This window comes from Triticum aestivum, chromosome 4D, assembly GCF_018294505.1.
Source record: "Triticum aestivum cultivar Chinese Spring chromosome 4D, IWGSC CS RefSeq v2.1, whole genome shotgun sequence".
NCBI classification, from domain to species: domain Eukaryota; kingdom Viridiplantae; phylum Streptophyta; class Magnoliopsida; order Poales; family Poaceae; genus Triticum; species Triticum aestivum.
In genome coordinates this window covers 39,799,839-39,825,033 of record NC_057805.1, presented here as the reverse complement: position 1 = coordinate 39,825,033, position 25,195 = coordinate 39,799,839, and the positions used below count along the sequence as shown (strand labels likewise).

Here is a 25,195-nt window from a genome sequence, read left to right as displayed (position 1 = left end):
AATCCCAGTCTCGGGCTATCTAGTCCCTCGTCATACGTTTCTGATGAACACATAAGTTGCCAGTATGATTACCCTATTACGGATGATGTTGGAACAACCCCAAAGTGCAACGTCCGGTATGGTGTAACGCCATACTCTATGGTCCGAGGAATCATACATATGTTACCTCCTGTGTTATGAACTAAAGACTTACAGACGATATAATCTCTTAAGTATAACAAACATCTTTGGCCAATTCAATACGAGTGTTCTACCAACATCGTGCTCTCAAATGTTACTAGCATATGCCCGTGACTATACCTGGCCATCCCTCGGGCCGGGCCGGGCTTCGGGCCGGGCCAACCAAAGCCCGACGCAAAAAACCCAGGCCCGAGCCCGGCCCGGCCCGGCTGTCGGGCCTAAAAATTGGGCCCGAGCCTGGCCCATCATGCTAAAAGCCCGCCGGGCCTTAGGCCATGGACCGGGCCTCTTCCTTAAACGACAAAATTGACAGGCCCGGGCCTGGCCTGGCCGGGCTTCGGGCTCAAAACCTAGGCCCGAGCCCGGCCTGTGGACAAGGTCGGGCCGGGCCGGCTCGGGCTTTTTCGGGCCGGGTCGGGTCGGGTCGACCGGGCCGGGCTGCCCATGGCCAGGACTACCCGTGACTAGGTGAACGGAATCATCAAATTAACAATTGAGCTAGTCCTAAAGGCAAGACTAGGAATCTGGTTTTACCATTTATGCTTCTACACGTGCTAATGAGTTTTCCTCTGAATCACATATTCAAGAACCATAGCAGTTATAACATAGAATATATATATATATATATGTTAACTATAAACTTGAAAATAAATAATACAAATACTAGTGCCTTTAGGGCATATTTCCAACAACATAAAGGTTAGGACAATAGAACCAACCAAAGGTTCGGATGGAAGCGTAGTTGGGGTGGTAGCCATATAACATGTAGCGGGGGAGGAGGATATTATAATCGATGGCACGGGAAGGTCATATATTGAGGATGAATGTGGACGTATGGAGTGCTTCAACGAGAATAGAGGTGGATGGTGGCTTGGAGAAGAAGCATGCGTAAAATTTCATTTGTGGATTGAATGGCACATTCCGCCTTGTTGTGTTTGCGGCAAACTGTGAGAGCAGGAGAGACGCAACGAGATGTCGTGATCAACGAAGAAAGTGTGTAAACGAACTTCAGTAATTCACCACCATATCGCATTGCATACACTACAACAGTGGGATAGGTGGTGGTGGGCAGAACGATCACGAGGCCGTCGTTTGAGGCGGGTAGCATGATGGAATCGGGTGGGGCAGAGGAGGAGACGTCGGTTATGTCATGGAGCGGCATGAAGGAGTGGCTCTAATTACCAAGAAGAATGGGACATCAAAAGTGGGAAGTTATTTGTAGGATTTCTATTCCTCACAATAATGCCCTGTAAGTATATTCATGTGCCATACAACAACCTATGCAACAGTGTAGCCTGCATGGGTGTGGGCGAGAGCGAACCAACTTGTGGTTGGATGGTTAGAGGGACTGTGGTATCTCCAGTTCATCAGGGTTCAAATCCCGATGTTTGCATTTATTTTTGAATTTATTTTAGAATTTCTGGCGATGCGCATTCAGTGGAAGGAGACGTTTCCGTTGACGACGAGGTTGGACCGAGTCGTAAATTTCATGCAACGGGGCCACATTAATTTTAAGAGTTTAATATCAATTATGTTAATATTACATTTAATATTCTCATACATATTAAGTGACATTGACGACCTTTTTACCATCAAATTCTCTCACACACACCCTCTCCCTCCCTCTTCCTCACTCTCTCTCCCCCTCTCCCTCTCTCTCTCCCTCTCTCTCTCTCTAACACACACACACATATCCATCTTATTGGGTACGGAACCATAATCCATCTATTTCACACGCACACGCGCTAGTGCATAACAATATGGATTATGTGTATTATATTTGCCACCACAACTGAGAGAATTAATTTCATGTAATCGGCCAGCCACAGCTCCATGACAAACAATACATCTAAATTCTCAGCGTTATTTTTATGTAACATTGGCGAGAGGTAAACGACGGTGATTGTTTTCTTTGTTTGGAGATTGATTACCATCCGTGAGTTAAGCTGGGTACTAAAGAAGAATCTGATTGTGATACGTGAATTGATTGTTGCCTTGTATGTTTGGTTTTGGTATTTAAAGATTGATTACCATCCGTTAGTTGGGTTACCAAAGAAGAAATCAATCACCATATGTAGAAAAAGGAACTACATTGCACATGCTTACACCTCATCTACTCGTGAGAATATATAGAATTGGAGCAAACAAAATAAGTGCAGACGAGAGATAAAACATCAATGAGGATCCCTAATGTCTTGACTAATATGTTGTCCTCCAGCTTGAGAAGCATGCACCTACAAGAAATTGGGAGGTGGGAGGGAGGACGAAAAAAAACCAGGGGAGGTGGGACGAAAATAAATCCGAAACGGAGACTACCAACTGAGACATTAGGAGTAGAGATCATTTAGTTGATAAGAATAAATAGGAAACGGTGTTAAAAAGGAGAAACAGATTAGAATACATTGAAAAACCAAAAGGACGATGTAAAAGGGGATTCGCCCTGCCCCCCGGGCCTTGCCACCGAACCGGCTCAGCGGTCCAGTCCCCGCGCGGTCGTCTTCTCCTGTTCCCCAAGCTGCGTCGCTACAGAGCCGGGCTCCCGCCCGACCACCTCGCTGGCATCGAAGGGGAATGGATAAGGGTGACGCCCTGCCTTCCCTGCCCCCATGGCCTCACTCCTCCTCGACGCCCCTCCCAAATCCATTTCTCCTCCTCGCTCGCTCGATCCTGTCGATCTGGACGAAGTCAGACGCCACGGCCACCATGACCGACCCCGTCCACACGGCCACTGCCCTCCCTGCGGGCTAGGAGCTTGTCGAGGAGCTCCGAACGCCTTCGCTACTTCGTCTGCGCCAACGAGAACAAGTCCAGCACCCCCGCATCGACGTCGCTGCCGTCTTCCTCAACCTTGGGCCACCGCGACATTGCCGTTCGATCCATGCCGCCCCGAGCTCCCATGTCTTCCCCTAAGGCGCCATTGACACCCTCCTCTTGCCTTTCCCCTGTTTCCCCTCTCGTTTGCTCTCGTTAGGTATTTCGCCGTGGCCGAGAACCGCTGTCCGCCATGGCCATTGCAGGGGTAGCCACCGAGCTCCTCGGATTGACCCCGTGGCACATGCCCGCTCCTATGCACGCCCATGCACGAGCCTGCCGCTCTTCTTTCGCGCCCGCGGGGCCACTCCCTCTCCATGCCACGCCCGTGCTACACCGCGACGGTCGCGCCCACCGCTGCCGTCGCGCTTGCCGCAGCCACCGCACCATTGTGCCCCGCGCGACAGACACCCTGGCCGCGCGCCACACTCTCGCTGGCTGCGCTCGCCCCGTCTGCCGCCGCCTATCCCTTCGCTCGCCCCGCTGTCGCGCCCCTGCCTCGCGCCGCCTCCAGTCGTGGCCATCTTCTGTCGGCCGCCCCCTCAGCCATGGCGGCCGCATCTCTGCCCTCCACCGTCGGCCGCTCGCCTCGCCTGCTGCGTGCTGCTTCCTGCTGCTATGCGCTGCTCTACCGCTGGTACACTGCTGCGCCATGCCCTCGACACCGCCATGGACAAATGTGGCGGAGGGATCGTTAATGGAGTACGAGAAGGAGGTGGCAGAGAAGGTGTGGAGAGGCAGGAGGTCTGGGGTGGAGGTATTTATGCGAGAAGGAGCCGGAGTGGAAGAAGAGGTCACAATTGGAAAGAATCGCAAAAAAAATCATAACCCGGAGATCTCATTCAAAAAAATGCTAATATCGATGGAGGGGTGATTTCCTTCAATAGGTGGAAAACATAGGAAATATTGGTTGTTATCAAGGAAAGGTAAAAATTTAGGAAAGTTAGGATTTTTGAACTGCAAATGGGGTTTTATTGTTTGGTAACGTGATATCAGTATCTGCCCGTTTGTGACGTGTCTGATTAGGAAAGTTTGCAAATGTTAAGAAACTATTTATTGGGAGGAAAGTTGTGACGTGTCTGTTATTTGTTTCCTAAAACAAATTTCACTAATAAGAGAAATTGATTGATTTAGATAAGTTAGGAAAGTTAGATTAAAATGTATTATTTGTTTCCTGAAAATCTGTTATTTGTTTTCTAAGACAAATTGAACCAATAAAAGGAATCGATTGATTTGCATAATTTAAGGAAGTTAGATACGTGATTTGTTATATGTTAGGAAAGTTCTGGTTGTAATAAAGAGTGAAGAGAAAAATAAACTGATGAACCAGGGTGGGAGGGGGTGGTGGGAGGAGAGACGAAAAAACCAGCGAAAATAAACCGCGGAGACTATTCACCAGGGTGGGAGGGGGTGGTGGGAGGAGAGACGAAAAAAATCAGCGAAAATAAACCGTGGAGACTATTCACCAACTCGTCCATTAGGAATAGAGATATGCTGGCTCAGTCTTTCGAGATGTTCATAAAGGTAAGTATGCATGTGTGCGTTCATACGGTGAGTATATGCGCGTGTATATAAGCGTTTGCGTCTGTACTGTATTAAAAAAAAGTGCGGGCGAGAGAGCGCATACCTTTCGAGCCATGCCTACTGCTCCGTCCAACCGTTGTACTGGAAGACGTTATCCAACACTCGCTGGCTACTGAGCTCAAGATGGAGAATTAAAGAAATAAATATGAGTTCTTTTAACCATCATACTTGAGGAAGATGGTGCGACTCCGGTGGGATGGAATCTCGCTGATAAGCCCGAGGTGACAAAGCTTGAGGCCCAATATATTTGTGTTTTTCTAACATAGTACAACAAATGAATACGCTCATAAGTACATACAATCACCTCTGAAACACCTTAACTCTATCAGTGCCTTCGAGAAACTTAGTCTATATATTATCTTGAGATTGATAAAGTCGCTCAGATGTCTTTGTAGTTGATAGGAACATCTCCTCCCACTGAACGCACATCGCCGGAAGGCCTGTAATAAATCAAGAAAAATACGACCGCCAATGCCTAGTCTATGTGTTGAACCCTGATGGGTTAGTTCCATCACAAGAAATCTAGCCATACATAGCTCAGTTCACATATATTTGTGTTGAAAGGTCAGTGATTTGAGAATTTTGAGATGTTGTACATGCTGGTTCGACATGTTACAACCTTGTTCTTGTTTTTCTGCAAACACATGGACTGTATGATTTAACTATTGGGTGCTCGTTGAAAAAATTGCGTTCATGTTTTTTTCCATTGATATAAGTGTCCATTTCATATGTGAGATGGTATTTTTTTTCAACTATTTGCGACAACCAACAAGGCTTACAAAAAGAAAGAAAGGCTCCCACGTGTTTAGGGATTTTCTGCTTCTCGCCGGAACCGCCGCTAATCTGCCTTGTCTTCTGTAGTCTTAGGGTCATGAAGACGTAGTGAATGCCGGCTCTTGCCGACGGGACGGCTCATTCTTTATTTTCGGCTGTTTTTACGAGTCTGTTTAGGGTTTGTGTCCTCCTCAAGAAAGCGAGATGACGACAACTCCCTGAAAATGGAATAAGATTCTCACCGCCTAGCCTTCGTCTGGGTGATGCATCTCGCATCATCGAATGTAGTGTGGAGGTGTGTCTCCGGTGGATCTCATGGATCTGGTCGTTGTTTGTCTTTGGTGGGTCCACATAGATTTGGTCTTCATTCGTCTGCGTTCGTGTGTTTATAGGTTGGATCTTTCTGATATACGCTTCTCTTCGTCGACGAAGGTTAATGTTCTAGTGCGCTGATTCTTTGGGGCCTTAGCACGACGATTTCCTGACTGTCTACTAAAAAAGGTTTTCCCAACTCCGCTGAGCGAGGGGTGATGACGGCGGCGCGCCTTTGACTTGATCTAGTGCTTGTAGTAGTCACTAGGTGGTCTATAACCATGAATCAAAAAAAATTCTCGTATTCTTTGTACTTTCATGATGTTTGATGATAGACTGATTTTTTTTAAAAAAAACAAGAGGGATTACACGCACACAAGTATGTGTTTGAGATACTACATACTAGGATGTTTGCTGCACGTTATTAAAACACCACGTCATCAAATGTTACCATGATATCAAACGTATGTAAAAATTATTGCACGGAAGCGTTTCGCTATATCACATAGATTTGGTCAGACGACTCTGAAGGGGGCAGATTCGTCACCCACGCCGCCCACCGACGGCTAGCACGAGCGTCATACAGATCACAAGCCTCCCATTACACGCGTCGCCCAGGCATGCCACCAGCCCAACACCCGACGCCCGCCCCTCACGTTGCGCTGCATGCAGGTACACGTACCACGCGACGTGGCAACCCGTTGGACAGCACGACCCTGCTCAAACGGTCTATAAAAACAGCACCACCGCCATCGCTTCAATCCATCGGCATCCAGTTGACAACTCAATTTAATCCACAGTGAACAACACCCAAGAACACACTCACCGGAGCAAGCAGTCCGTGAAGCGATGGCGCATTTCCAGGGCCAGCAGCACGGCCACCCGGCCACCCGCGTCGACGAGTACGGCAACCCTGTGCCGGCCGGCCACGGCGTCACCGGGACCGAAGGCTTGGGGCACTTCCCGGGCCAGGCCCAGCAGCACGGCCACAACACCACCCGCCTCGACGAGTACGGCAACCCGGTGACGGCCGGCCACGGCGTTGGGCTGGGATCCACCGGCACTGGAGTGCACGGCGGGTACGGGTCTGCCGGCACCGGCACCCACGACACTGGCGGCCACGGCCGCCAGGTGGGATACGGTGCCACTGGCACGGGCACCCACGACGCTGGGGGGTTTGGAGGCTCTGGAATTGCCCCTCGGCACGACACCACCGGCACTGGGCTTCACGACGCCGGTGGGTTGGGCACGCGGCATGCCGCCACCGGTACCCACGGCACAGGCCAGACCGCCGGGCTCGGCGGCACAGGCACAGGGATGACCGGGACCCATGGCGCAGGCCACACCGCCGGGCTCGGCGGCACAGGCACAGGGATGACCGGGACCCATGGCGCAGGCCACACCGCCGGGCTCGGCGGCACCGGCACAGGGATGACCGGGACCCATGGCACGGGCCACACCGCCGGGCTCGGCGGCACCGGCACAGGGATCACCGGGACCCATGGCACAGGCCACACCGCCGGGTATGACGCCACCGGTACTCATGGCACAGGGCACACGGCCGGGTACGGGGCGACCGGCACTGGGATCACTGGAACCCACGGCGCCGCTGGCACACACCCTCATGGCGGGGTAGCCGAGCAAAAGACTCGTGGCATCCTCCACCGCTCTGGCAGCTCCAGCTCCAGCTCGGTACATAAGCAGATTCCTTGCTTACTTACATGTACTATGATCTTACCAATCTTTTGTGTGCTCACTTGTTTTCTCTCGTCGATTGTGCAGTCATCCTCCGAGGACGACGGGATGGGCGGTAGGAGGAAGAAAGGCATGAAGCAGAAGATCAAAGAGAAGCTCCCCGGCGGTAACAAGGAGCAGACCACGGCCGCCGGCGGCTACGGGCCAGGGTACACGGGGACGACTGGCACTGGTGGGCCAGGGTACACGGGGACCACCGGCACTGGCGGGGCCTACGGAGCCACTGAGGGGACGCATGAGAAGAAGGGCGTCATGGAGAAGATCAAGCAGAAGCTCCCTGGCGGGCACAAGGACACCCAGCCGCACACCACGGCTACCGGCGGCTACGGACCTGGCACCACTGGTACCACTGGCACCGGCGGCTATGGTACTGGCACCACCGGCACCGCGGGGACGCACGGCGCCACTGAGGGCACCCACGAGAAGAAAGGCATGATGGAGAAGATCAAGGAGAAGCTCCCCGGCGGCCACCACTGAGCTGAGCCTAGCTTGCCTCGGCCTCGGGTACAGAGTAGTGAAGAATAAAGACTCGAGGAATCGCCGTGTGCACAATCAAGGGATAGTATTTAAGTTTTTTTTATGTTATCCTTTTTATCTTCTTTTTTTTTTACAAAATGTTATCCTTTTTATCCGTGTGATAGATGTTGCAGTACTGTGAAATGGCCTAGTTTGTAAGTACGTTTGTCTGGTTGGTTCGCACTCTTTCATCGGTGTGATAGATGTCGCAAATACTGTGACATGACCTGTAAGCTACAACTACTTCTCTGATGCGAATCGGGAGATCTGGCTTGGAATCAATGGTGAATTTGAAATATCTAGGATTTGGTGCTGTTCGATTCATCCACCCTTGCAGCTTACAGAACCAATACCGTTTCCTTCCCGTCCAAGATTTTCTTTTTCAGTTTGTCTAATTCACATCTAGCTTTTTAAGAATGTCACCTCTAAACTCTCTATATAATGCAGCAATAAAAAAAGAAAAAAATAGACCACAAACAGAGTGGACATGAGCTTAAATGTAACATAACTATCTCTCACAGATGTGTTCTAGACAGATTTTTTCTTTTTGAGCAGTTGCGATATGTGTTGTGCAAGTATAACTATCTCACATCTATCTCACATCTAGATGTGTCCTAGACAAACTTTTTCTTTTTTAAGCAGTTGCAATATGTGTTGTGCAAGCACAGTGTCTCACAGCACATGATTCATTATGGAAAACATACCGCAACGCATCATCCTTCTACAAAATAAATATTAAAATCTACAAAATGAATATTAAAAAATACGATACAATTTAGCCATGTTATATTTTCTTTGCCGGTCATAATCTTTTATTGATTTTATTTAAGTATAATCCTTTTTTAGTTACCATGACATCCTTATCTGTTTTAGTTGGGAATCAAATCCTTCCTTTTCAAATTTAGTAGCCACAACACATTAAAACTTCCAAATTATTATTTTTAATTATCCTACCATTTTATCTCAAGTCTTTTCTTTAATTAGCCATATATATTTTAATATTTTATTTATTAAGACCTACCTTTCTTTTAATTATTACACCGGTTTATCCATAATCTTTTCTTTGATTAGCCACATCTGTTTAAATATTTTATTTAAGCCTATAATCCTTTTTTTAATTAGTTCATTTGCTTAATTAGCTCGTCCTAAATATAAGGATTGCCATTCGTATATTTAGAGCGAGTTGGGATTAGTAAATGTGAATGACGCATAGGTCGTTGGTTGTTACATCAACAAGAGGTCCTGTTATAAATTCCCACAATATTGAGTTATTTTCATCCAAATATTTTTTTGCGGTCTCTATGAAAGCCCATAAAAGACTTATCAACCCATAGGTATTTGGCCCAGATCGCTTAGCATGTGTATGAGCCAACATTAAACCAAACACCAAACACGAGCGAACATTAAATCAAACGAAAAAGACTAAACAAACCAAGAATACATATTCCCTTTAATAGTAGGTAAGATATAAGGCGAGTTACAGTAATAGGAATAGGGCATAGCTTCAAGGAGGCCTTAATTTTAAGAAAGTATAAAATTCAAACTATTATGTTTTAAAAAATCTGAAAAAATACACATATATACAAGGGATAAAATACTTCAATCTTGGGCTGCACAAAAGAAAAAAAATCAAGTTTGAGGATGAACAATCCATTTTTTGAGCTAATAAAATCACCCTTTATCAAAGAAATAATGAAAGTACAGACATGAAGTATTTGTCCCGAGCTTATATGCTCTTGCATAAACATAAAATTTAAAAAATAGTAAAAAAAACAAACAGTAATTGATTTTTTTTTCATGATGAACATTGATGAATTTTCTAACAGCGGGCAAAATTTCAGGTTAAAATGACATTCGTGAAGTCTGGGCAAAAAAAAGTTAATGATCCAACAAGACTATTATAGGAAGTATTTTGGAACATCGATTTTGTTATTTTGCGCAGATCTCAAAAATGTCATTCGATCTGAAATTTTTGCATGCAGTTGGGACAATCAAAGTTCCTTACAAAACTTTTTAACTATTTTTTCATTTTTTTACGTTTTAACTATTTATTTTATTTTATTGTTCATGCAGGAAAATATGAGCTCAAGATTAAAAGAGCAGTTTCGATGAAAGTACATGTGCTAAAAGGCCTCATACTTACGCATTTGACCTAAAGATTTACCCACATCCATATTATGTCTCTAGGTATATGTCTAATTTTTTTTTAAAATAAAACTGAAAAGTTTGATTTTGGTAGTTTTCAAATGAAGACCTCCATGGAGCTAGGTCTCACATTCTCCCATTTGACATTTTCGAAGTTACAAGGCCTAATGGAGCCTAAACCTAGCTTGCAAGTATTTAAGGATGAGTCACAAGGCCTAAGAGCAACTCTAGCAGACCCTGCAAAATGCCGGCCCGTAAAACGCGTATGCAGTTCGCGCAAAACAGCTTTTGCGGGCCGGCGCGGGCTGGCACAGATGCAGACCCCCCATACGGATCCGTCAAAAAGTATATTCGCAGAATATGCTTTTTTACGGGTCGGCTATGCGGGTTCTGCTCTTTGCACCGCTGCATCCCCGCAAATCATCAGCCTGCAAATCTCAAATCCAACATAATTCAACAATCGAAAACAAACTGAATTATTCAAATCAAACATAAAACAATAATCATCCGCATTACAAATAATTATTCAAATCATCGTAGCAAACTTAAAATAATGCAATACAAAACTTGTCATGAATACAAATACAAATGAATACAAAAATTAGTCACTGTCCAGCCCTTTGCCAATGGTGCTCAATGAGATCTTCCTGAAGTAGAAAGTGTGTGTCTGCATTTTCAATCTCCTTGTATGTCTGAAGAAAAGCTCTAATGCGGTTTGGGTCTCTAGCTGGTTTGACAGGGCTACCCACATTATCGTAAAAGAATTCTAAATTCATTCCTCTCTCATCTTCAAGAATCATATTGTGCAGGATAACACAGCAAGTCATGATGTTCTTCAGGGTTTTCTTATCCCAAAAACGAGCAAGACCTCGGACAATGGCAAACCTAAATTGCAAAACACCGAATGCTCTTTCAATGTCTTTTCGGGCTGCCTCTTGCACCCTTGCAAATTCACATTGTTTTTTTGTTTTGGGTTCTTTGATGCTCTTGACAAATGTGCACCAAGGAGGATATATACCATCTGCAAGATAGTACCCCTTTGTGTATTCATGCCCATTGATAGTGTAGTTGCAAACAGGAGCATCACCACTAATAAGCCTAGCAAACAAATGAGAGCGTTGCAACACATTGATATCATTGAGTGTGCCGGGCATACCAAAAAAGCAATGCCAAATCCATAAATCCTCGGATGCTACGGCCTCTAGCACAATTGTTGCATCACGAGACTTGCCACAATACATTCCTTGCCAAGCCTTGGGGCAATTTTTCCAATTCCAATGCATACAATCAATGCTACCTAGCATCCCAGGCCAACCTCTCCTCTCATTAGCTGCCATCAATTTCTTTGTGTCATCTTCATTTGGTACCCGAAGATACTCGGGACCAAAGACACGGACGATCACTTTCGCAAATCTACGCACAGACTCAATTGTGCTATCTTCACCAACGCATAGTCAGCCGGAACGCCATATGCAATCACCCGCATAGCTGCGGAGATTTTTTGATATGCACTAAATCCCTTTAAGCCCGCGGCATTCCTTCTCTGAGTGAAATACCGGCAATTTGCCTCGCAAGCTTCAACAATTTTCACAAAAAGGGATCGGCGCATTCGGTACCTTCTGCCGAAGAGGTGTGCAAGATATGTAGGATTCTCCGAAAAATAATCTTGCATCAACATCTCATTTCCAAGATGGCGATTCCGCGGCATGCACAGACGCCCGACAGTAGATCCTCGCCTCCTCTTTCGGTACTCGTCTTCATGCTCCTTCACGGCAAGCGCCATGACCAATGTTTGCTGCCGAAAGGTCGCAAGCATGGTCTCCACATCCGAGTCGTCCGAATCGGACGAATCGGATAGCAAAAACTTCTCGCACGGGGTCAACTCCATCTACACGCACGCCGGCGCGTTAATCTACTACACAGCTCACGAAAATCACAAAAAAGGGACTAACCGGTGGCGAGTGTTCCCGGGCGGCGACGAGGGTGGTGCGCTCGGCGGTGGCCGATCCCAGCGGCAGCGGCGACTGGGGGGCGGCTCTTCTCGCCGGATCCAGAGAGGCGGTGCAGCGGCTCGGCGTGGGAAGTGTTAGGGAACGTAGTAATTTCAAAAAAAATCCTACACACACGCAAGATCATGGTGATGCATAGCAACGAGAGGGGAGAGTGTTGTCCACGTACCCTCGTAGACCGAAAGCGGAAGCGTTAACACAACGCGGTTGATGTAGTCGTACGTCTTCACGATCCGACCGATCAAGTACCGAACGCACGGCACCTCCGAGTTCAGGACACGTTCAGCTCGATGACGTCCCTCGAACTCCGATCCAGCCGAGTGTTGAGGGAGAGTTTCGTCAGCACGACGGCGTGGTGACGATGATGATGTTCTACCGACGCAGGGCTTCGCCTAAGCACCGCTACGATATTATCGAGGTGTAATATGATGGAGGGGGGCACCGCACACGGCTAAGAGATCAATGATCAATTGTTGTGTCTATGGGGTGCCCCCCTGCCCCCGTATATAAAGGAGCAAAGGGGGAGAGGTGCGGCCAGCCTTGGGGCGCGCCAGGAGGAGTCCTACTCCCACCGGGAGTAGGACTCCCCCCTTTTCCTAGTTGGATTAGGACTTGGGAGGGGGAAAGAGGAGAGGGAGAAGAAGGAAGGGGGGCGCCGCCCCCTTCTCCTTGTCCTATTCAGACTAGGGGGAGGGGCACGCGGCCCAGCCCTAGCCGCCTCTCCTTTCTTCCACCTAGGCCCACTAAGGCCCATTATGTTGCCGGGGGGTTCCGGTAACCTCCCGGTACTCCGGTAAAATCCCAATTTCACCCGGAACACTTCCGATATCCAAACATAGGCTTCCAATATATCAATCTTTATGTCTCGACCATTTCGAGACTCCTCGTCATGTTCGTGATCACATCCGGGACTCCGAACAACCTTCGGTACATCAAAACATATAAACTCATAATATAACTGTCATCGAAACGTTAAGCGTGCTGACCCTACGGGTTCGAGAACTATGTAGACATGACCGAGACACGTCTCCGGTCAATAACCAATAGCGGAACCTGGATGCTCATATTAGCTCCCACATATTCTACGAAGATCTTTATCGGTCAGACCGCATAACAACATACGTTGTTCCCTTTGTCATCGGTATGTTACTTGCCCGAGATTCGATCGTCGGTATCTTAATACCTAGTTCAATCTCGTTACCGGCAAGTCTCTTTACTCGTTCCGTAATACATCATCTCGCAACAAACTCATTAGTTGCAATGCTTGCAAGGCTTAAGTGATGTGCATTACCGAGAGGGCCCAGAGATACCTCTCCGACAATCGGAGTGACAAATCCTAATCTCGAAATACGCCAACCCAACAAGTACCTTCGGAGACACCTGTAGAGCACCTTTATAATCACCCAGTTACGTTGTGACGTTTGGTAGCACACAAAGTGTTCCTCCGGTAAACGGGAGTTGCATAATCTCATAGTCATAGGAACATGTATAAGTCATGAAGAAAGCAATAGCAACATACTAAACGATCGAGTGCTAAGCTAACGGAATGGGTCAAGTCAATCACATCATTCTCCTAATGATGTGATCCCGTTAATCAAATGACAACTCATGTCTATGGCTAGGAAACATAACCATCTTTGATCAACGAGCTAGTCAAGTAGAGGCATACTAGTGACACTCTGTTTGTCTATGTATTCACACATGTATCAAGTTTCCGGTTAATACAATTCTAGCATGAATAATAAACATTTATCATGATATAAGGAAATAAATAATAACTTTATTATTGCCTCTAGGGCATATTTCCTTCAGTCTCCCACTTGCACTAGAGTCAATAATCTAGTTCACATCGCCATGTGATTTAACATCAATAGTTCACATCACCATGCGATTAACACCCATAGTTCACATCGTCATGTGACCAACACCCAAAAGGTTTACTAGAGTCAGTAATCTAGTTCACATCGCTATGTGATTAACACCCAAAGAGTACTAAGGTGTGATCATGTTTTGCTTGTGAGATAATTTTAGTCAACGGGTCTGTCACATTCAGATCCGTAAGTTTTTTGCAAATTTCTATGTCTACAATGCTCTGGACGGAGCTACTCTAGCTAATTGCTCCCACTTTCAATATGTATCTAGACCGAGACTTAGAGTCATCTAGATTAGTGTCAAAAACTTGCATCGATGTAACCCTTTACGACGAAACTTTTGTCACTTCCATAATCGAGAAACATATCCTTATTCCACTAAGGATAATTTTGACCGCTGTCCAGTGATCTACTCCTAGATCACTATTGTACTCCCTTGACAAAATCAGTGTAGGGTATACAATAGATCTGGTACACAGCATGGCATACTTTATAGAACCTATGGCCGAGGCATAGGGAATGACTTTCATTCTTTTTCTATCTTCTGCTGTGGTCGGGCTTTGAGTCTTACTCAATTTCACACCTTGTAACACAGGCAAGAAACTCTTTCTTTGACTGTTCCATTTTGAACGACTTCAAAATCTTGTTAAGGTATGTACTCATTGAAAAAACTTATCAAGCGTCTTGATCTATCTCTATAGATCTTGATGCTCAATATGTAAGCAGCTTCACCGAGGTCTTTCTTTAAAAAACTCCTTTCAAACACTCCTTTATGCTTTGCAGAATAATTCTACATTATTTCCGATCAACAATATGTCATTCACATATACTTATCGGAAATACTGTAGTGCTCCCACTCACTTTCTTGTAAATACAGGCTTCACCGCAAGTCTGTATAAAACTATATCCTTTGATCAACTTATCAAAGCGTATATTCCAACTCCGAGATGCTTGCACCAGTTCATAGATGGATCGCTGGAGCATGCATATTTTGTTAGCACCTTTAGGATTGACAAAACCTTCTGGTTGCATCATATACAACTCTTCTTTAATAAATCCATTAAGGAATGCAGTTTTGTTTATCCATTTGCCAGATTTCATAAAATGTGGCAATTGCTAACATGATTTGGACAGACTTAAGCATAGATACGAGTGAGGAACTCTCATCGTAGTCAACACCTTAAACTTGTCGAAAACCTTTTGCGACAATTCTAGCTTTGTAGATAGTAACACTACTATCAGCGTCCGTCTTCCTCTTGAAGATCCATTTAATCTCAATGGCTCTCCAATCATTGGGCAAGTCAATCAAAGTCCATACTTTATTCTCGTACATGGATCTCATCTCAGATTTCATGGCCTCAAGCCATTTTGCGGATTCTGGGCTCATCATCGCTTCCTCATAGTTCGTAGGTTCGTCATGGGCTAGTAACATAACCTCCAGAACAGGATTACCGTACCACTCTGGTGCGGATCTTACTCTGGTTGACCTACGAGGTTCAGTAATAACTTGATCTGAAGTTCCATGATCATCATCATTAACTTCCTCACTAATTGGTATAGGCGTCACAGAAACTGGTTTCTGCGATGATCTACTTTCCAATAAGGGAGAAGGTACAATTACGTCATCAAGTTCTACTTTCCTCCCACTCACTTCTTTCGAGAGAAACTCCTTCTCTAGAAAGGATCCATTCTTAGCAACGAATGTCTTGCCTTCGGATTTGTGATAGAAGGTGTACCCAACTGTCTCCTTTGGGTATCCTATGAAGACACATTTCTCCGATTTGGGTTTGAGCTTATCAGGATGAAACTTTTTCACATAAGCATCGCAACCCTAAACTTTAAGAAACGACAACTTTGGTTTCTTTCCAAACCACAGTTCATAAGATGTCGTCTCAACGGATTTAGATGGTACCCTATTTAACGTGAATGCAGCTGTCTCTAATGCATAACCCCAAAACGATAGTGGTAAATCAGTAAGAGACATCATAGATCGCACCATATCTAGTAAAGTACGATTACGACGTTCGGACACACCATTACGCTGTGGTGTTCCGGGTGGCGTGAGTTGCGAAACTATTCCGCATTGTTTCAAATGAAGACCAAACTCATAACTCAAATATTCTCCTCCACGATCAGATCGTAGAAATTTTATTTTCTTGTTACGATGATTTTCAACTTCACTCTGAAATTCTTTGAAATTTTCAAATGTTTCAGACTTATGTTTCATTAAGTAGATATACCCATATCTGCTCAAATCATCTGTGAAGGTGAGAAAATAACGATATCCGCCACGAGCCTCAATATTCATCGGACCACATACATCTGTATGTATGATTTCCAACAAATCTGTTGCTCTCTCCATAGTTCCGGAGAACGGTGTTTTATTCATCTTTCCCACGAGGCACGGTTCGCAAGTACCAAGTGATTCATAATCAAGTGGTTCCAAAAGTCCATCAGTATGGAGTTTCTTCATGCGCTTTACACCGATATGACCTAAACGGCAGTGCCACAAATGAGTTGCACTATCATTATTAACTTTGCATCTTTTGGCTTCATTATTATGAATATGTGTATCACTACGATCGAGATCCAACAAACCATTTTATTGGGTGTATGACCATAGAAGGTTTTATTCATGTAAACAGAACAACAATTATTCTCTAATTTAAATGAATAAACGTATTGCAACAAACATGATCAAATCATATTCATGCTCAACGCAAACACCAAATAACACTTATTTAGTTTCAACACTAATCCCGAAAGTATAGGGAGTGTGCGATGATGATCATATCAATCTTGGAACTACTTCCAACACACATCGTCACCTCGCCTTTTACTAGTCTCTGTTTATTCTGCAACTCCCGTTTCGAGTTACTACTCTTAGCAACTGAACCAGTATCAAATGCCGAGGGGTTGCTATAAACACTAGTAAAGTACACATCAATAACATGTATATCCAGTATACCTTTGTTCACTTTGCCATCCTTCTTATCCCCCAAATACTTGAGGTAGTTCCGCTTCCAGTGACCAGTCCCTTTGCAGTAGAAGCACTTAGTCTCAGGCTTAGGACCAGACTTAGGCTTCTTCACTTGAGCAGCAACTTGCTTGCCGTTCTTCTTGAAGTTCCCCTTCTTCCCTTTGCCCTTTTCTTGAAACTAGTGGTCTCGTCAACCATCAACACTTGATGTTTTTCTTGATTTCTACCTTCGTCGATTTCAGCATCACGAAGAGCTCGGGAATTACTTTCGTCATCCCTTGCATACTATAGTTCATCACGAAGTTCTACTAACTTGGTGATGGTGACTAGAGAATTCTGTCAATCACTATTTTATCTGGAAGATTAACTCCCACTTGATTCAAGCGATTGTAGTACCCAGACAATCTGAGCACATGCTCACTGCTTGAGCTATTCTCCTCCATCTTTTAGCTATAGAACTTGTTGGAGACTTCATATCTCTCAACTCGGGTATTTGCTTGAAATATTAACTTCAACTCCTGGAACATCTCATATGGTCCATGACGTTCAAAACGTCTTTGAAGTCCCGATTCTAAGCCGTTAAGCATGGTGCACTAAACTATCAAGTAGTCATCATATTGAGCTAGCCAAACGTTCATAACGTCTGCATCTGCTCCTGCAATAGGTCTGTCACCTAGCGGTGCATCAAGGACATAATTCTTCTGTGCAGCAATGAGGATAATCCTCAGATCACGGATCCAATCCGCATTTTTGCTACTAACATCTTTCAACATAATTTTTCTCTAGGAACATATCAAAAATAAACACAGGGAAGCAACAACGCGAGCTATTGATCTACAACATAATTTGCAAAATACTATCAGGACTAAGTTCATGATAAATTTAAGTTTAATTAATCATATTACTTAAGAACTCCCACTTAGATAGACATCCCTCTAATCCTTAAGTGATCACGTGATCCATATCAACTAAACCATGTCCGATCATCACGTGAGATGGAGTAGTTTCAATGGTGAACATCACTATGTTGATCATATCTACTATATGATTCACGCTCGACCTTTCGGTCTCCGTGCTCCGAGGCCATATCTGTTATATGCTAGGCTCGTCAAGCTTAACCTGAGTATTCCGCGTGTGCAACTGTTTTGCACCCGTTGTATTTGAACGTAGAGCCTATCAAACCCGATCATCACGTGGTGTCTCAGCACGAAGAACTTTTGCAACGGTGCATACTCAGGGAGAACACTTATACTTTGATAATTTAGTGAGGGATCATCTTATAATGCTACCGTCAATCAAAGCAAGATAAGATGCATAAAAAGATAAACATCACATGCAATCAATATAAGTGATATGATATGGCCATCATCATCTTGTGCTTGTGATCTCCATCTCCGAAGCACCGTCATGATCCCCATCGTCACCGGCGCGACACCTTAACCTCCATCATAGCATCGTTGTCGTCTCGCCAACTATTGCTTCTACGACTATCGCTACCGCTTAGTGATAAAGTAAAACAATTACATGGCGATTGCATTGCATGCAATAAAGCGACAACCATATGGCTCCTGCCAGTTACCGATAACTCGGTTACAAAACATGATCATCTCATACAATAAAATTTAGCATCATGTCTTGACCATATCACATCACAACATGCCCTGCAAAAACAAGTTAGACGTCCTCTACTTTGTTGTTGCAAGTTTTATGTGGCTGCTACGGGCTTAGCAAGAACCGTTCTTACCTACGCATCAAAACCACAACGATAGTTTGTCAAGTTGGTGCTGTTTTAACCTTCGCAAAGACCGGGCGTAGCCACACTCGGTTCAACTAAAGTTGGAGAAACTGACACCCGCCAGCCACCTCTGTGCAAAGCACGTCGGAAGAACAGTCTCGCGTAAGCGTACGCGTAATGTCGGTCCGGGCCGCTTCATCCAACAATACCGCCGAACCAAAGTATGACATGCTGGTAAGCTGTATGACTTATATCGCCCACAACTCACTTGTGTTCTACTCGTGTATATGACATCTACGCATAAAACCAGGCTCGGATGCCACTGTTAGGGAACGTAGTAATTTCAAAAAAATTCCTACGCACACGCAAGATCATGGTGATGCATAGCAACGAGAGGGGAGAGTGTTGTCCACGTACCCTCGTATACCGAAAGCGGAAGCGTTAACACAACGCGGTTGATGTAGTCATACGTCTTCACGATCCGACCGATCAAGTACCGAACGCACGGCACCTCCGAGTTCAGCACACGTTCAGCTCGATGACGTCCCTCGAACTCCGATCCAGCCGAGTGTTGAGGGAGAGTTTCGTCAGCACGACGGCATGGTGACGATGATGATGTTCTACCGACGCAGGGCTTCGCCTAAGCACCGCTACGATATTATCGAGGTGTAATATGGTGGAGGGGGGCACCGCACACGGCTAAGAGATCAATGATCAATTGTTGTGTCTATGGGGTGCCCCCTGCCCCCGTATATAAAGGAGCAAAGGGGGAGAGGTGCAGCCAGCCTTGGGGCGCGCCAGGAGGAGTCCTACTCCCACCGGGAGTAGGACTCCCTCCCTTTTCCTAGTTGGATTAGGACTTGGGAGGGGGGAAAGAGGAGAGGGAGAAGAAGGAAGGGGGGCGCCGCCCCCTTCTCCTTGTCCTATTCGGACTAGGGGGGAGGGGCACGCGGCCCAGCCCTAGCCGCCTCTCCTCTCTTCCACCTAGGCCCACTAAGGACCATTATGTTGCCGGGGGGTTCCGGTAACCTCCCGGTACTCCGGTAAAATTCCGATTTTACCCGGAACACTTCTGATATCCAAACATAGGCTTCCAATATATCAATCTTTATGTCTCAACCATTTCGAGACTCCTCGTCATGTCCGTGATCACATCCGGGACTCTGAACAACCTTCGGTACATCAAAACATATAAACTCATAATATAACTGTCATCGAAACGTTAAGCGTGCGGACCCTACAGGTTCGAGAACTATGTAGACATGACCGAGACACGTCTCCGGTCAATAACCAATAGCGGAACCTGGATGCTCATATTGGCTCCCACATATTCTACGAAGATCTTTATCGGTCAGACCGCATAACAACATACGTTGTTCCCTTTGTCATCGGTATGTTACTTGCCCGAGATTCGATCGTCGGTATCTTAATACCTAGTTCAATCTCGTTACTGGCAAGTCTCTTTACTCGTTCCGTAATACATCATCTCGCAACAAACTCATTAGTTGCAATGCTTGCAAGGCTTAAGTGATGTGCATTACCGAGAGGGCCCAGAGATACCTCTCCGACAATCGAAGTGACAAATCCTAATCTCGAAATACGCCAACCCAACAAGTACCTTCGGAGACACCTGTAGAGCACCTTTATAATCACCCAGTTACGTTGTGATGTTTGGTAGCACACAAAGTGTTCCTCCGGTAAACGGGAGTTGCATAATCTCATAGTCATAGGAACATGTATAAGTCATGACGAAAGCAATAGCAACATACTAAACGATCGAGTGCTAAGCTAACGGAATGGGTCAAGTCAATCACATCATTCTCCTAATGATGTGATCCCGTTAATCAAATGACAACTCATGTCTATGGCTAGGAAACATAACCATCTTTGATCAACGAGCTAGTCAAGTAGAGGCATACTAGTGACACTCTGTTTGTCTATGTATTCACATATGTATCAAGTTTCCGGTTAATACTCCCTCCGTAAACTAATATAAGAGCGTTTAGGTTACTAAAGTAGTGATCTAAACGCTCTTATATTAGTTTACAGAGGGAGTACAATTCTAGCATGAATAATAAACATTTATCATGATATAAGGAAATAAATAATAACTTTATTATTGCCTCTAGGGCATATTTCCTTCAGGAAGGTGTGGGGCGGCTCCGCGGAGCGATTTCGCCCGCAGATATGGCCGGAATCGCCGGCGGCGGGCGGGCGGAAGCAAGGGCGGGCGGCGGCGGAAGGAAGGGGGAAAAGAGCGCGGGCTGAAATGTCCCTTCCGCCAACTGCCTCTCTGTGATGCAGGGCACCGCAGTCGCGGGGGGGAAACCCGCGTTTTCCCGGGTTGGGGCCGGAAATTTGCCGCGCCCCCTAAAAATTTTTGCGGGCCGGGGCGGGATGCTGGGTCTGGTCGGGCAGGCTTTCCGGCCCGTACCCGCATTTTGGCGGTTATTTTGCGGGTCGGGGCGGATGCGGGGTCTGCTAGAGTTGCTCTAACAAGGGCCCAAACATAACGAGTCACAATGCCTAACAAGGACCCAAACGTAGACATATCTCCGAGAACAACTAGTTAACGATCACACTTCGGAAGCCTCGCAACGATCACTTTGGGTGGGCTGAGAGTGCGTCACTCTCGATGTTTTCTTCGAATTTTTTTTCGCATGTGTTTTTGGCTTTTTAGACTATTTTTTTGTTTTTTTGGCCTTTTGTTTTTAAACGGTATTTCTTAGCTGCTCAAAGAAAAAAAATCAGAAAACAAATTGCGAGAAAAAATGCGTTTCTTTTTTGCTTCTGCGGGAGGCATGATTTTATTTTCGCGAGAGGCACGGTCGTGCCTCTCGGAAACAGAAAAACGCGTGTTCTTTTTTCCTTTCCGTGGGAGTCACGTTTTGCTTCCATGACTCAGAAACCGGAAAAAAACGTGTTTTCTCTTTTTTTCCTTTCATGAGAGACACAATTTTGCTTCCGTGAGACCCACGACTGTGCCTCTTGGGAACGACAAAAAAAACAAGTTTTCTATTATTTTTTATTGAGAGGCACGGATTTTTCGTGAAAAAAGTTCGTCAAAACCTATCTACATGGTGTCTAATTTTGAAAATCTCGACGCGGGGAATCCAACGATGAAAACGGTTTGAGATTTGGACGCACGGTTTAAGAGATAAAACATTTTGAATAAATAGATCTACGGAAAAAGGGAAAACTCCTAGGTTACGACAAGTGGCACCCATGCAGCGCGCCAGTTATTGCAACCTGGGGACGAGGAAGTGATATTTGAAAGGAGTACTCCTCAACTAGTGATTTCGGAGACATCCTCTTCGACGCCTTAGGCGCCGATTCGCTCGGCAGGCGTTCGTAGTAGCCCCGCGTGGGCCGGCCCAGCTACGTGCTCAGCTCTTTCCCTTTCGTTCAACGCAAGTGTTCGTCCGTTCATCTTGTTTGTCTCATTGTGTTGTTTTTTGATGTTCGTCCCTTCGTTCATAAATCTAAAAAAACATGATTCAAAATTTACTTTACGAATTTTAAAAAGTTCATCAATTCAAAAAAACTTTCATCAATTTTTAAACACATTTCGCAAAAAAATGGAAAAAATCAAAGATTTTGTAAAAAGTTCATCAAATTTGGGAAAAATATACAATTCGAAAAAAATTCATCAAAATTTGAAAAAAAGTTCATCAAATTTGAAAAAAGTTCATTAAATTCTAAAAAAATTCATCAAAATTTGAATAAAAATCATTAAAAATTGAAATTTTTACATCAATTTTTTAGAAAAAATCATGAAGAAAGAAAGTTTCTAAAATTAGAAAAAAGGAAAAGAAGAAATGAGAAAGAAGAAAAGAAAACAAAACATGTAGGTAATCATAACAAGTGAAGTGGTCGGGGTGGTTATCGCGTCTTACACTAACCCCGCCCCTCGCGGGATCAAATTCCAGCTCTCGCGCAGTTTTTTGCAATTTACAAATAGAAAATATATTCAAAATGGATTGGCCCAGCGCGACGAAGGGGGTGTGCGCCCATTTGCGAGAATGGAACAAAGGGGCACGTAAGGTGCCGAATAGCATTTGGTGTTCATTTCTTGTTACGAACCGGTCGAGAAGACCGGTCCAATGAGTTGTCGTAGGTGTTGTCCACCAGCGAATTGGCACCCTCCCTTCCAGCGATTCTGGTTTTTCCATCAGCGGATTGATACCCTCCTTCCAATGATCCCTATTTATCGCATAGGTCGGCGGATAGACAGGTACAACCTCATGCTTGGTGTGACATCTAGTTGGGCCAGCTCAACTAGCTCCCACGTTTAGGGCTTTTCCATTTTTGGAAAGGATCGAGAACCTTCCTGGACCGCCTTTTCGTATTATTTCAGTTTTTCTGCATTTTTATTTTTATTTTTATTTTTATTTTTTATTTCTTTTATTTAGTTTTTTCTGTTCTTTTATTATTTACATTTTTGTTTTTTCTTTCCTCTTTATTTTTTCTTTATTTTTAGTTTTTACTATTTTCCTTTATATTTTTCATGAATAATTGTTTAAAATCATGAACATATTTTGAAACCACGAATATTTTTGTTTTCCTGGACATTTGTTTAAAATCATGAACATGTTTAGAAACCATGAATATATTTTGTTTTATCAGAAATTTTTGAAATCATGAACATTTTTTGAAATCCCATTTTTCTGAAAAATCACAACCATTTTCTGAATGCACGAACATTTTTCAAACTCATATTTGATTGAATCCGCCAATATTTTATGATTTTACAAACTTTTTCTAAATCATGAACATTTTTTGAATAGGTGAATCCTTTTTCAAAACCACGAAAAGAATTATGATCTCCCAGACATACTAAAGTGTGAAAAATAAATAAATTCATGACCAGATTTGGAATTCACAAACATTTTTTTAAATCATGAGCATTTTTTTGAATTCGTGGGCAGATTCATATTTGCAAATACAAAATGTTCACAATTAAAAAACAGGAAATTGAACTTTTTCAAAATCGTGAACATAAGAGTAAAATGCATCATTAGTCTGAAATTATTGGAGGTGTGTGAGCTTAGTCATATAACTTCGAAACACAATTTTAGGTCCTAGAACTATTGGAGGTGTGTCGGATTGTTTCTATAACTATAAAACTGCAGTTTTACATCCTAAAACTATTGAAGGTGCGTATGTTTAGTCCTATAACTTTGAAACTGCATGTCATCAGTGGCATGATTGATTGAGCTCCAGCGAGGAGAGTAGACCGATCATCTCTGCCTCAACCCATAACAGCAGAATGACACGTCACATAACGCCCAATTGCTACCCACCTGTGGATGTTGCTTGGGTTGTGTCACTCTCGCTAAACTTTGCGTCAGCTTCACGGTTTCTGCGCACTCCCCCGCATTGTCCGGCAGCAACAACAATTCACCACTCGTGGGCATGCTCGTGCGCAAACAACAACCTACACAACAACTCTACAACAAGGGTGTCACGGCAACGACAATCTCATGAGAGAGAGGTGTGATGGCCCGGTGGCCGCGCCGGGGGAGAAGGATGTCGTCCTACACACTACAACGTGGAAGCATATGAACCACTTTTGGGGAAGTAAACACATATAAAGGGCTAATTTTTAAAAATGCACCCTAGATGCTGGTCATGCAAGCTTAGGAGATGAGATGAACAAACTTACATAGTTTTTGGACCCAAACTGCAGTTTTGAAGTTATAGGACTAAACTGATAAATCCACAATAATTTTAGGACCAAAAACTGCACTTTCGAAGTTATAGGACTAAACTAACACATCTCCAATAGTTTAAGGACTTATGATGCATTTTACTCTTTTTCAAACTCACATTTATGAATGCATGAAAAAAATCTCAAACACACATTTTTTGAATCCGCCAACATTTTATGATTTTCCACACATTTTTCCCAAAGTCATGAACATTTTTTTAATATGTGAACCTTTTTTCAAAACCACGGAAAAAATTGAACCCACAAAAAATTTATGATCTCACAGACATTTTTTTAAAATTGTGAATACATTTCAATATTCATGAACATTTTTTTGAATACGTGATTATAATTTTTGAAAATCAGGACCACCTTTTGAATTCACGATCTTTTTTTGAAATCATAAGCATTAGTTCAAATTTGCAAATTACAGAATTTTCACAAATTTTTAGAAAGTATCTAGGAAATAAAAATATTCGCAAATACCTTTTCAAAATCGTGACATATTTTTTTGAATACGCAAACCCTTTTTCAAAATCACACAAAAAAAATTGAATCCGTGAATATTTTAGGACTTGCCAGACTTTTTTCTCAAAATCATGAACATTTTACAAATTAGCGAATATTTTCCTAATCATGAACATTTTTTTTAGATTTGTGAAATGAAAGAATAAACTAGAAAAGACCAAAAGCAAAAAAGTATTCAAAATAGAAAAAGGAAAGGAAAAGCTCAAGAAGGCCCAAAGTAAAAAATAGAAAAGAAAGGGGAAAATGGTCATGTAATTCAACGTATGTTAAAGATTTTTTTTGTCT

The 25,195-nt window shown here is 44.1% G+C and overlaps 1 protein-coding gene across 1 annotated transcript; it reads left to right on the top strand.

The window, feature by feature from the left end:
* Positions 1 to 6,425: 6,425 nt before the first annotated feature.
* Positions 6,426 to 8,230, top strand: LOC123096020 (dehydrin DHN4). The gene is made up of 2 exons (XM_044517599.1): positions 6,426 to 7,353; positions 7,444 to 8,230. Exons 1-2 carry the CDS (start codon positions 6,511 to 6,513, stop codon positions 7,891 to 7,893), a joined length of 1,293 nt encoding a protein of 430 aa, XP_044373534.1. The 5' UTR covers positions 6,426 to 6,510; the 3' UTR covers positions 7,894 to 8,230.
* Positions 8,231 to 25,195: the final 16,965 nt, after the last annotated feature.